The sequence below is a fragment of the Toxorhynchites rutilus genome, chromosome 3, assembly GCF_029784135.1.
Source record: "Toxorhynchites rutilus septentrionalis strain SRP chromosome 3, ASM2978413v1, whole genome shotgun sequence".
Taxonomy (NCBI): Eukaryota; Metazoa; Arthropoda; class Insecta; order Diptera; family Culicidae; genus Toxorhynchites; species Toxorhynchites rutilus.
In genome coordinates this window covers 8,488,649-8,503,472 of record NC_073746.1, presented here as the reverse complement: position 1 = coordinate 8,503,472, position 14,824 = coordinate 8,488,649, and the positions used below count along the sequence as shown (strand labels likewise).

General features: G+C 42.2%; 1 protein-coding gene across 1 annotated transcript; it reads left to right on the top strand.

Moving 5' to 3' along the window:
• Positions 1-529: 529 nt before the first annotated feature.
• Positions 530-5,809, top strand: LOC129780192 (uncharacterized). The gene has a single exon (XM_055788195.1). It carries the CDS (start codon positions 530-532, stop codon positions 5,807-5,809), a length of 5,280 nt encoding a protein of 1,759 aa, XP_055644170.1.
• The last annotated feature ends 9,015 nt before the right edge of the window (positions 5,810-14,824 follow it).

Below are 14,824 nucleotides of genomic sequence, written 5' to 3'. Positions count from 1 at the left end.
TCAATTCGATACCATAATCATCACGTCGAGGTTGACGCGGTTCTAGCGAATGATTGATGAGGGATTCAATCAATGATATACTATTGTGGTACAAAATTAACGGATCCAACTCATCCTGCTCTACCGATTAATATATTATCAAGGCCCGATATAATCGGGAGCAGGTGAGTATCTCTCCAATGGAATACTAGGTTATCTGCTGGTGTTATTCTTGGTGTTTTTCCCATCTGTGAGCGAGGCTCATTGGTTTAGGCTTATCCCATCGGCTACCGGATCACCTGTTACGGAATCCCATATTGCACAGGGTGCAACGAATGTACTGTCTCGAATCAGCGATAATCTCTGGCAACATTTCACGGTGAAACGGCAATAAACTGTATCGGGACATACAACAAAATCACAATATAATTCAAGGCACGAATTTATTGTGAGCAGGTGAGAACCTCTCCAATTAATTACCACATCACAAAGGGTGCTCCTTTCGGTTTTCTTTTAATTTCTCGGTGTTTATCTGAGTTCGCCTGCTACAATGTCGTCCAGACTTCGGTCTAAGAAAACGCGTCTACGCAACTTGATGACGTCTTTCAACGGTATTTACCTGCTGATGGAGCAGTATGATCCAGAGCAACATTGGTGTGAGCTGGCTTCGCGGTTGGAGAAGCTGGAGCCGCTGTGGGAACAAATCAATGAAGCGATGACGGAGACGGAGATGGTCGACAGCGAGGAAGGTTCATCGGAAGAACGGTATGTTAAGGAACGAATTGAATTCCAGAATAAATTCTTTGCTGTGAAGGCATTCCTGCAAAATAAACTTCGAGAGTGTTCCGATCGCAACGCCGCGCTGCCCCAGGTTCTCGAGTCCAGCGTAATTACCAGCTCGCATTCTCACCCTCATGTAAAACTACCGATGATAAGTCTACCGAAATTTTCCGGAAACATTGAGGAGTGGTTAGCTTTTCGCGACCTCTACGTGTCATTGATCCACTTATCTTCAGACCTTCCCGAAATAGAGAAGTTTCATTATCTACGGAGTCAACTAGAAGGGGAAGCATTGACACTGATTTCATCCCTCGCTATAACCCAAGCGAACTACGAGGTCGCGTGGAATTTATTGGTAAAACGGTACTCAAATAGTAAGTTGCTCAAGAAAAAGCAAGTCCAGAAACTTTTCGAACTGCCTACGGTTAAAAGGGAATCGGTCGTGGAACTTCAAAGGTTGGTTGATGGATTTGAAAAGGCGACTAAAGTGCTGGATCAGGTGGTAGAGGCAGCAAATTATAAGGACCTATTATTGATCCATTTGCTTTGTTCACGGTTAGATGACAAAACTCGACGCTGCTGGGAGGAATATTCTTCGTCATTGGAAGAGGAGAGTGTTAAGGATATTGTGGAATTCCTTCAACGTCGGGTTCGGATTCTGGAATCACTCCCTTGTAAACAACCGGAATCATACCCACCGATGGTTAGGAAGGTCCAATCGTCAAAGCTTGCTAGTCATAGCACCATTCAAACTACCCCGAAGAAATGTTTTTCGTGTGCAGACTCGCATCCTTTGTACATCTGTCCTAAATTTGCCAGGCTCTCAGTTAGCGAGAGGGAAAATTTACTTCGACAAAATTCACTGTGCAGAAACTGCTTTCGAAAAGGACATCAGGCTCGTGAATGCTCATCGAAATTCTCATGTCGTCGATGTAAACAGCGTCATCATACCTTGGTTTGCTATAAACCGGAAGATACACATGGGAATCAACAACCAAATACCTCAATCCAATCAACCGTTCAGGGTGGCAGTTCTAATACGGAAGACCATACAATCATCCCATCTCATACCAATTCGGTAATGGTTAGCAGTACCATAAACAGGAAGACGAAAAGGGTGCTTTTGGCGACAGCAATCGTTATGGTCGAGGACGATTTTGGAAACCAATTCCCGGGAAGAGCACTCCTAGATTCTGGTTCAGAGTGTAACATTATTTCCGCTCATCTTTCACAGAAACTACGTGTGAAACGAGTAAAATCAAATGTACAAATATCAGGTGTCGGACAAGTCTCAGCCAGTACATCAGAGAAAATTCAAGCTACAGTGAAATCAAGGTTAACCGACTACAGAGAAACCATGGAATTTTATGTTTTATCCAGGGTAACTGAGGATTTGCCAACCACCACCATTGATATCAACTGTGATTTACCGGTAGGCGTGCAATTGGCCGATCCTGAATTCTTCAAAACTAATTCGATTGATTTACTTCTTGGAGGTGAATTTTTCTTCAACTTTTTCCCATCAAAGCAACGGATGCCCCTGGGAAATCACTTACCGACACTCATTGATTCGGTGTTTGGTTGGGTGGTCACTGGACGATGTGGTTGGGATAATGGAAAGTCTCCTATCGTTTGCCAACACTCGACGATATCGGAGTCACTGGAAAGACTGATGCAACGATTCTGGGAATGCGAGAATGAAGGTTCGCAATCAAACTACTCTCTGGAGGAATCCCAATGTGAAGAGTATTTTTTAAGAACAGTGAAGCGAGGTCAGGATGGTCGCTACACAGTTGGTTTGCCAAAAGCCACGGAAAACTTTGCAAGGTTGGGTGATACGAAGGTGACTGCACATCGTCGTTTGATGCTTCTGGAACGAAGACTAACCCGTGACAATAATTTGAAGTTGGAGTACCATGCATTCATGTCCGATTACATGGAACGAGGACACATGAGGAAGGTTTCAGAAACATCAGTGGAACCTATCACTACCTACTATCTCCCTCATCACCCAGTGATAAAAGACTCGAGCACGACTACCCGCGTCCGTGTTGTTTTTGATGCGTCATGTAAGTCCTCCTCTGGGATTTCCTTAAATGACACTCTTTTGAATGGACCCATTATACAGGACGATTTAAGAAGCATCATAATGCGAAGTCGACTATTCCCAATTGTTTTAATCGCCGACATCGAAAAGATGTTTAGACAAATTTGGATGGCTTCAGAGGATTTGTCTCTTCAAAGAGTTTTGTGGCGGTTCGATCCCGAACAACCCGTCGACGTTTACGAGTTGCTAACCGTTACATATGGTACAAAAACAGCTCCCTTTTTAGCTACCCGCACCCTCAAGCAATTGTCCATAGATGAGGCTGCAAACTTCCCGTCAGTCGCTGGAATACTTGCCAAGGACGTTTATATGGATGACGTCATTACGGGAGTGGAGAATGTAGATGAAGCCAAATCCACCAGGAAGGCCTTAGATAGCATGCTGCAAACGGCAGGGTTTCGCCTGCGAAAATGGATATCCAACAACCAGAAGGCGTTAGAAGGAATCGATGAAGAAAACTTAGCGATCCCTCAAGAAAAGCGACTCGATTATGACGACGAACAGACAGTGAAAACCTTAGGTTTGGTTTGGCAACCAACCACAGATACTTTTCGTTTAAAAATTGATTGTGTTGCGATACCAGGAGACGAAATAACAAAACGTAATGTGCTCTCCTGTATTGCCAAAATCTTTGACCCGTTGGGCTTCGCAGGACCAGTCATCACTAGCGCGAAAATCCTAAGGCAAAGGATCTGGGAAACGAAAAATATTAAGAACAAACCGTTAGACTGGGATGAAGTCTTACCTCAGCCGTTGTTAGGAACATGGATGGAACTCTATTCTCAAATACCTATGTTAAATGATTTACGTATACCTAGATTCATTCTCCAATGTAAACCCGTTACAATCCAGCTTCATTATTTTTCAGACGCCTCGGAAAAGGCATTCGGCGCCTGTGCATATATCCGTTCACAGGACGAAAACGGAAAAATTAAAATCTCTCTCATTACCTCCAAATCACGAGTTGCGCCGTTGAAGCGTCAAACGATCCCACGGTTGGAACTGTGTGGAGCACGTATCGCGGTCGAGCTGCATGAAAAAATAACTGCGTCGTTTAACGCCATCTATGAAGCATATTTTTGGACAGATTCTAATACTGTTTTGCAGTGGCTTGCTCAGCCACCTAGCACTTGGACTACGTTTGTGGCTCACCGTGTCTCATTTATCCAGCATTCAACTAGGAATTGTCATTGGTATCACGTGCCAGGTGTGGAGAACCCGGCAGACCATCTGTCCCGGGGATTACTGGCGGAACAACTGGTGCAGAATTCTTCGTGGTGGAGTGGTCCCCCATGGTTGGCCAAAAATAGAGATTATTGGCCGTATCAACGAAGGTCTGATGAGTATGCAGAAGTTATAGAAAAAGAAAAAAAGAAAACCGTTGCAGCTGTTGCTGAGATTCCCACGAATTCATTTTTATGTTGGTATTTATCTAAATTCTCAGATTACGCAAAACTGTTACGTATCACAGCATATTGCAGACGATACATGCGGAATATTGAAATTCCCGAAAAAGAAAGAAAATGCTCAATACCACTATCCACGCAAGAGCTAACCGACGCCGAATTATGTCTTATTAAACTGGTCCAACAGGAAGCCTTTGAAAAGGAATTCACTGCTCTAACGAGAGGTGAAGCTGTGCATCGTGCATCTAAAATTCGATGGTTCAATCCCAAACTCACGGAAGATGGAATTATTCGGATTGGAGGACGATTACTAAATTCCGATAGTTCAACTGACTTCAAACATCCCGGAAATCACCTATTCTCAAAGCTTCTTGCGAGAAGTTATCACCTACGCTTACTCCATGCTGGATCACAGCTCATGCTTAATTCAATAAGACTACGTTTCTGGATTTTAGGTGGACGAAGGATATGTCGACTAGTGACACATCAATGTATCACTTGTTATCGTGCGAAGCCATTACTACAACAGCAATTCATGGGCCAACTTCCAGCACAACGAATCGTTGCCGCGAGACCGTTTTCGACAACAGGCATAGATTATTTCGGGCCTGTGTACATAAAGCAAGGTTATAAGAAAAGCTTAATTAAAGCGTATGTATCCGTCTTCGTTTGCTTTTGTACAAAGGCGGTACATCTGGAGCTAGTGTCCGGCCTTTCCACCGCGAAATTTCTCCAGGCACTTCGTCGTTTTACGGCACGTCGTGGAAAACCGGCCGAAATATTTTCCGATAACGGAACAAACTTTGTGGGCGCTCGAAAGGAGTTAGCAGAATTAATAAGCAACCTAAGCAATCGCAAATATCACGAAGCAATTCAGCAAGAATGCAGTACGAGTGGAATATCCTGGCACTTCATTCCGCCTGGGGCACCCCACTTTGGCGGGCTTTGGGAAGCCGCCGTTCGTTCCGCTAAGAAACACCTCCTCCGCGTAATAGGGTATTCCTCCGTATCATATGAAGATTTCCTAACACTTCTAGTCCAAATAGAAGGTTGTCTAAATTCCAGACCGCTAACACAGCTGTCAGATGACCCTGATGACCTCCAACCGCTGACGCCAGCTCACTTCCTCGTCGGCACATCACTGGATGCACTTCCCGATTCCGATTATACCTCTACACCGAGCAACCGATTATCACATTGGCAGCTCATTCAGCAGCAACAACAACATTTTTGGCGTCGATGGCGAGTCGAATACCTTTCGCAGCTCCAAGCACGCGTCAAAAATTGGAAGCCTCCGATCACTATACAGCCCGGGAGATTGGTTATTATGGTCGACGAAAATCAACCACCGATGAGATGGCGAATGGCCCGTATTCATCAAGTTCATCCTGGCAGTGACGGGGTAATTCGAGTCGTCACACTGCGTACTGCAACAGGATTCCTGAAGAGACCGGTCACCAAAATATGCATGCTCCCTCTTCCTGCTATGGACGATCAGCATATGGAAAAATCGTCAACATTATCTGAAATTAAGTAATTTCAGGGGGGGTCGGAATGTTGGATGATGATACCGACCCTATTTCGCCCGCATGCTGTCAGTTCTCTTCTCACCAACCAAAGCTCAGCTTCCAAAGCTCCAGATGATGAGAGAGCAACGAGATAACCGATAAAAAGATCGATTATCATCGAAGATCAGTCGGTCCCAAGTCCTTCTCACCGTCGGATGCCAATACAGCACGCTCGTTCATTCCATTACGTGTTAATTTTAACCCATTAACGACCAAGCCGTAAAAATATTTTTTTTGACAAAAGCCATTGGTGTAATTTTGATTATTGACGCTAAAGAATCCCCAATGTTCAAGAATTATTTTTTCCCATCTCCCGTTTTCCGGGAAATTACTGTTCGAAAAATCGAACATTGGCCCAGACCCGCACTTTTTTTATAAGTACAAACATACTGCGAACTAAAAGTCACTTCAATTAGCAAGTATGCGGCATTCATAAATGCATTGATTTTACATTCCGGGAGCACAGGAGAATGAAAGTCTCTAAGTATAAGCCTTAATCCTTTCATCCTTTCAATCCTAAGTAATAAGACTTAAATTAATAAATTTATGTTGAGATGTGACATTTCTTGTTTCATGTAGTTTTAACTTATTACCGGCAGGCATTTTCTTTCAAACAAAAGTTAGTGCTGTTATTTTTATCATTGACCGTGGAGCAATATCATTGCTTGAGAGTTATTTCTTTCCGATTATCCATTTCTCGAAAAATCGAACATTTCCCAAAACCTGCAAAGTACAAAAACGCTGCGAAAAAACAACGACATTGAGTTTGAGGTGTTATTATTCAGTTGGACAGAATCGTCACTTAGGTTTACTTCATCGATGAGACCGCCCACCGGATCCGGCGGAAGAATATTGACACCAGAAGTCCTTTTAGAATCCTCGTTACACGTACTGAAGATTTCCTCCAGATCCTCCAGACACGAAATTCTATGGACTCCTAAGGTTATTATGGACAACAAATCATTTCTTAATTAATCAATACTTGCGAACATTCACATTTGAGAATGCAAAAATTAATGAAAAAACCTTCCGTCTTCTAAAGTGAACAAACCAGAGAGCGCTGCGGAGGCTAGATGTGTTGGTATTAATTCAGCAGAAAAAAATGTTCGTTATGGCCAACGTTCGATTTTTCGAACACTCAATTTTCCCGGCTGTTATTTCCCTGCAGGAGGATCAATCGAATGATTTTTGCCCTGCAATACAATGTGTATCGTTTTATCAAAGTAATACTGTAGAAAAATTTTCATATTTTTGTATTTTATTGGGGGTTTTTATTTGAATTTAAAACACCTTCCATACATACTTGCTTTAAATCGAATCCATTGCTCAATAAAGTTGTACAAAACTGAATAAAATTGATGGTAAGTGGTAGCTAACAAATAACGCTATCTTTTGATCCAAAAACATTACCATATGGTTGCTTCTCAAAGACATGGAAAATTATCAAAGTTGCTGTTCGATTTTTCGAACGCTTGGCCTGAAATGGGTTAATGTTTTATCAGTGTGTAAAATATATGTGTTAAATGGTAAGTGTTTTATGAAAATTAAAAGTGGAGACTCCCCAAATTTTCAGCTGCGTTTTTCCTCCAACGATCCTCTATACCCAACAGATGGCATAAATATTGTTCTCCATTCCTCGTCGATTATTTGCAAGAGACGGACACACATTGTCCGTCCTCCGCTACAATATCGAAGCTGGAAAGTTTTTTTTTCTCCTCCACCAAAGTGATTTTTGGTTCGTTTTTTTTTTCTTTCGCCTATTGGTTAAGAAACAAGTTAAGTGCCAAAGCATCTAGAACAGCGAGGAAGCAGCACCTCTCCAGCGACGCTGGACCGGTGATCTGTGGATTGGTTCCATTGAGCGTCACATCTGTATCTTCACCAAACATCAAACAGAGAAGGACAAAAGAATAGTTTTTGCCGTCACGCTATTGTGCTCATACCATAGCGTGCGGCGCTGTATAGCTCTCCGAATAGGGTTGTTCAGTTGTTCGGACTCATCAGACAAAATTTTTTTTTAAGTTTTTATTATTATTTTTTTTTTCTTAAAGAAATTATTGTTTTTTTTCAAGAAGATTTGTCATTTGAACTAATTTCTAGTTTAAGTTAGTTTTTACTCTAAGTTAGTTTTAAGTTGAGTTTTTGCGCGAGTGTGTGCGTGTGAGTGTGTGTGAGTTTTTTTGTTTGTTTTCATAGGTGGTTGCGCACCGTCTGCGCAACCGTTATGGCGTCCGCTGATGCTATTGTTGCGCGGACGCGATATTACCAACAGTCCTCAAAGGCACCATGGGTTGTTTTCTTTCGGCCCAAAGGGAAACCGTTGAGAACTCTTGACATTTCAAGAGATTTGCTGCGTAAGTATCCGGATGTCTTGATACGAAAGAGAGACCGGACAAGCTGCGTGTAGAAGCACCGACTTTTGATGTGGCGAACAAGATTGTTGACCACGAGATTTTCAACAGGGAGTACCACATTTACATCCCTTCTCGAGATGTGGAGATAGAAGGCGTAGTCTCCGATGCGAGTCTGAGTGTTGAAGAATTGAAAAAAGCATCGGGTTGTTTTAAAAACTCGCTAATTGGTGAGCTTGTGAAGATTCTGGATGTTAGGCAACTACATGCAGCATCTTTGGAAGACAACCAAAAAGTCTATAAGCCTTCACACTCGTTTCGGGTGACTTTCGCTGGTTGTGTTCTCCCGAACTATGTGAAAGTAGATAGTGTTTTTTTTCCGGTGCGCTTGTTTGTACCGCGGGTCTATAATTGCACCATCTGTAAAAATTTGGGATATTCTTCCAGCCATTGCGGCAACAAGTTCCGCTGCGGTAAATGTGGTGAAAAACACAGTGAGGATTCTTGTACACAAACAGTTGAAAAATGTATCCACTGTGGCGAGAATCCTCACGCATTACAGGAGTGCCCAAGGTACAAACAGCACTCCGAAAAAGTGAAGCGTTCTATCACAGGACGCTCCAAGCGGACTTATGCAGAAATGCTCAAGGCCGCATCAGCCGCTCATGATGAAAACCAATTTTCGGTTTTGTCAACTCAAGAATTGAACTCTGATTCTGATGAGGATCACACTACGGTTGCACCAGAATCTTCGACAAAGGATGATTCTCAAAAAAGAAAACTCTCTTCACCAATGATGCACCGCAAGAAAGCTAAAATGATCCTCAGAAGATTGTCTAATTACAAGGGTAATGGTAAAAAAACGAATCCGAAGACTCCTTCTCAGCCAGTTCCTGGTTGCAGTAAGGATTATACGCCGTTACCCAGAAGAGAGAGAAATAAAAGCAATGCCCCTCGATCTTCTCACAGAAAATTCGCGTCCAATCGAGGATTGATAGCTTTTTCGGACATTGTGGACTTTATATTAAACACCCTCAATATTCAAGACCCCCTTAGAAGCCTTATTTCTGCCTTGCTTCCATCTCTGAAGTCTTATCTTAACCAATTGACTGTTTCATGGCCCCTCCTTCTTCTTCTTCTTCTTCTTCTTCTTCTTCTTCAATGGCACTAACGTTCCTAGAGGAACTTCGCCGTCTCAACGTAGTATTACTTGCGTCATTTTTATTAGTACTTAGTTGAGATTTCTATGCCAAATAACACGCCTTGAATGCATTCTGAGTGGCAAGCTCTAGAATACGCGTGATCACAGTGCCAGTCGGAGGAAATTTCTTTGACGAAAAATTACCCCGACCAGAACGGGAATCGAACCCGAACACCCGGCATGTTAGTTATGACGCTAACCACTCGGCCAAGGGAGCACAAATGGCCCCTCCTTGCATCAATCATATCTTTCGATGGATAATTCACCTAACGTAGTAGGAGATATGATCAATGTGCTACAATGGAACTGCCGTAGTCTAGTGCCTAAACTAGACTCGTTCAAATTTTTACTTCAAAATTATGACTGTGATATATTCGCCCTTTCTGAAACATGGCTTTCTTCTGATACAGAACTCAACTTCCACGATTTTAACATTATTCGCCTGGATAGAAATGATTCTTATGGAGGAGTACTTCTGGGGATCAAAAAGTGCTACTCTTTCTATAAAATTCCTCTCCCAGCTCTATCAGACGTCGAAATTGTCGCGTGTCAAATAACGACAAAGAATAAAGAACTTTGCATAGCTCCTGTATACGTTCCTCTAAATACTAACATTAGCCGTAGTCAACTTTGGAATCTAGTCTCGATTCTCTCATCCCCAGTTCTAATACTGGGTGGCATGAACTCCCATGGTACTGGGTGGGGTGATCCTTATGATGACGCTAGAGCGGCTATTTTTTACGATTTATGTGACGATTTCAATTTAACTATCTTGAACACTGGTGAAGCGACACGAATTCCAAAACCTCCGGCTCGAGAAAGTCGACTCGACCTATCTTTTTGTTCAAGCTCGATATCATTAGATTGTCAGTGGAAGGTCATCAATGATCCCCATGGTAGCGATCACTTGCCAATCAGTATATCAATCAAGTGTAGCCCGCAATCCACTGAACCATCTCGAGTTCCATTTGATCTAACAAGGAACATCGACTGGCAAAAATTTGCAACGGCGGTATCAATTGGTGTCGAATCAATAGATATACTTCCACCATTGGAAGAATATCGATTTTTCGTAGATTTGATGTATAAAAGCTCATTGGAAGCACAAAAAAGAAAAGTTCCAAGTGCTCCGTTTAAAAGAAAACCAGCCACTCCTGGCTGGGACGACGAATGCACAAAATTGTATTTGAAAAAATCTGATGCTTTCAAAGCTTTTCGTAGACATGGAACATCCACACACTTCGAGGGATATTCGAAGCTTGAAATACAGCTGGAACAATTAATTAAAGCAAAAAAACGCGGCGCAATTTCATTGAAGGTCTTTCTCGTGAAACCTCAATACGTACCTTGTGGAGGGTAGCTCGCAACATGCGTAACCGCTCATCTACCAACGAGAGTGAGGAATACTCCAACCGATGGATATTCGATTTCGCTAAAAAGATCTGTCCAGACTCAGTTCCAGCCCAACATATTCTTCGAGAAACGTCTCCAAGCGGTGGATCTCTGGACAGACCATTCTCAATGCTGGAATTTTCTATGGCTCTTCTTTCATCGAACAACTCTTCACCCGGAAGCGATATGATTAAATTCGTTCTTCTAAAAAATCTTCCCGATATCGCGAAAAGACGCTTGCTAGACTTATTCAATACCCTACTAGAAAACAATATTGTGCCACCCGAATGGAGACAGGTCAAAGTAATAGCAATTCAAAAGCCTGGCAAACCAGCGTCTGACCATAACTCATACCGTCCGATTGCTATGCTCTCGTGCATAAGAAAATTGTTGGAAAAAATGATCCTTCGAAGACTCGATCAATGGATCGAGACAAATAATTTGCTATCAAGTACACAATTTGGGTTTCGCAAGAGCAAAGGAACAAACGATTGTCTAGCGTTGCTTTCTACAGCTATTCAACTGGCCTTTGCGCACAAGGGCAACTGGCTTCAGCATTCTTGGATATTAAGGGAGCTTTTGATTCGGTTTCCATAGAAATTCTGTCAGACAATCTGGACAGATGTGGACTTCCTGGAATTTTGAATAACTTCTTGTACAATTTGTTGTCAGAAAAGCGAATGAACTTCACCCTTGGGTCTACCCCAAGGCTCATGTCTCAGCCCCCTTCTTTATATTTTTTATGTAAAAGATATTGACCTTTGTTTGGCAGAAAAATGCACGCTAAGACAACTTGCAGATGATGGTGTGGTTTCCGTCAGAGGTCCCTATGCCGAAAACTTGCAAAGACCATTGCAAAATTCCCTAGATAACTTGTCTTCTTGGGCAAGGAACTTAGGGATCGAATTCTCGCCGCAGAAAACAGAACTGGTAGTGTTTACTCGAAAGCGGTTCCCAGCCCAATTGCAACTTAAGCTTTCGGGCAGAAGCATTACCCAATCATTGACCTTCAAGTACCTTGGTGTCTGGTTTGATTCAAAATGCACTTGGAATACCCACATTACGTATTTGAAGCTAAAATGTCAAAAGAGGGTCAACTTTCTCCGCTCGATTTGCGGCACGTGGTGGGGAGCTCATCCGGGAGATCTCATAACGCTTTATAAAACAACTATTCTATCTATTCTGGAGTATGGCTCTTTCTGCTTTCTCTCAGCAGCTAAAAGTCACCTTCTAAAATTGGAACGAATTCATTATCATTGTCTGCGTATAGCTCTCAGCTGTATGCACTCAACGCATAACATGAGTCTCGAGGTTCTGGCAGGAGTAACTCCTCTACAGAACCGATTCTGGGAACTTTCTCTCAGAATACTGGTGAAATGCGGAGTCACAAACACACTTGTGATTGAAAACTTTGAAAAAATTCTTCATCTAAACATACAATCTCGGTTTATGAGAATTTATTACCACTATATTTCGTCGGATATTTGTCTTCCATCGTTTACTCCAGACCGTGCTCACTTCACCATCAGCAGTTCCTCAATTGAATACGGTCTGTCGATGAAACAAGCAATACTTGGAATCTCAGATCAGCTTCGATCAACTTACATTCCCCGTATTTTTAACCGAAAGTACTCAAAAGTCAATTGCATGAAAAGATACTTCACTGATGGGTCTCGCCTCAATGGATCCACTGGCTTCGGTGTTTTCAATGAAAATTCGAGCGCCTTCCGCAAACTGCAGGAACCTTGTTCCGTTTATGTTGCTGAGCTGGCAGCAATCGCCTTCGCATTGGGGATGATCTCCAACAAGCCTGCAGACCATTACTTCATTCTCTCGGATAGTCTCAGTTCGCTTGAGGCTCTCCAGTCGATGAAAACTAGTAGGCACCCATCTTATTTCCTCATAAAAGTGAGGCAGCAGATGAGTGCACTGATCGAAAGATCTTATAAGATAACCTTTGTATGGGTCCCTTCTCATTGCTCAATTCCTGGCAATGAGAAAGCGGACACTCTCGCAAAGGTGGGTGCCCAGGAAGGCGAATTGTTTGATAGACAGATTTCATACGATGAATTTTTCCAATTACTACGTCAGAGTTCTCTCTTGAGTTGGCAAACCGATAGGGACACTGGAAGTCTTGGGCGGTGGTTATATTCAATTATTCCAAATGTTTCTTCGAGAGCGTGGTTCAAAGGTTTGGACGTAAGTCGTGACTTCATTCGTGTAATGAGTAGACTTATGTCCAACCACTACTCGCTAGATGTGCATCTCCACAGAATAAATCTTGTTCAAAGCAATGTCTGTCGGTGTGGAAACGGTTACGATGACATCGATCACGCAGTTTGGCAATGTACGGATAATTACGCAGCCAGAGAGTACCTTTTGAATGCCCTTGAGGCCCAAGGAAGACAACCCTATGTTCCTGTTAGAGACGTGTTGGGAACTCGCGACATCTGCTGTATGCAGTTGATCTATATGTTTGTGAAACGGTCTAGTATAAAAATTTAATGCTGTTGTGTTTTTTCTTTTTCGTTATTAGTTTGTTTGTCTTGTACCCTCATCTCACCGTCGCCCACCCTCGACAGCTAGTCGAACACCAGATGATATCCCTGGTCATTATGCACAATGCTACAGTGCGTGTGGAAACCCTCTGTTGAGACAACGGTACTCCTTATCCTAATCCCTAACCTGTCCTGTCCCACAGAAATTGTTGCCCTTTTAACCTCGAGTAAACCGCGAGTATTCGGTCGAATCCTACTAAACATAGCAATTAGTTGAAACTTTGTATAAACAAAACTTGAATTAGCGGCTCCGCAAAGCTTATGCGATTGAGCCTTACAAATAAATGAATTGGAAAAACAAATATTGTTCTTTTTTCCAACTTTGGAAAATGGAAAAAAAATTATCAAATAACTATTATTTGTGAAAAAATCGTTTCGAGTTTTTACGTAAAAAAACGAAGCGACTTTCCGAAGAACCACAAAAAACGATGATTGTAAACTGAACAAATCATTCAGCTATGTTCATAGTTAAACCATACTCCAGAATAATAATTAAATAAAAGCAACCAAACCGTGAGTGAGCGATTTAAAGCCGTATGTAAATCGGTCCCCTTTGTCGCTTCCTGTCACGTGGCAACATTTTCGTGTTAGCTGCTTCACATCGGATCCCTTCCCAATAATGTATGCACGTGCCCGATAGGAACAAAGGATCGTTAAGGAACAACGATCAAATAACATTACCCACCGCGGGTAATGACCTGTTGGCACAGGTCGCATGGATCGGTCCGGTAATTGAGGAAGATCACACACGCGGAAGTGGTAATTTCAATTCGAAACCTTCATACGACCGGAACATGACTGATTTAATTTGACGGATCCTAGGCTGTTCACATACAACATAAATTCCAATAAGGTGGAATGAGATTGAGAGGAAAAGTGAATGGAAAAAAAAACAAAATTCTCGTGGAAGGCATGAATAGGAAAACTAGAATCTGATGAAAGTGCATTATTTGAGACAGACAGTCGAACTCTGTTGACACTTCAATGTGAAATAAATATTTCTCAAAAGAGAATGATTGATGATAGTTTTGTCACATTCATTCTTTTATGTATTTTTTCCCTGTTTTCGTTGAGAGAGGTGAGTTATTTAAAATTGAATAATAGAGATAAATCCACTCGTCAGAGGATTTAGCTTAACTTACTTGCAGTTTTTACCGGAGGTAAAAAACGCATGAAATTTCATGTCACAGCAAAAAAAATCTTACTCATTCTCATAAGAATCATGCGAACATGTTCGGTGTTTAACTCAGTCTCTTTCTTCGTACATAACTTTGAATTCCGGACATTTGAGCCGGTCCGGAGAAATGGACATACTGTGTTGCAGTGAACTCTTTTCTATAGGATTTTCGGTATGAGTATAGTTGTTTGTTGCGAACTCCAGTAGAGCGATGTGATTTATTGTATATTCAGATAGCGATGAGACATATTTACAGACATTAGGCAGTTCCTACGGAAAGTAAAATGCCCGATTGGGTATGGGTG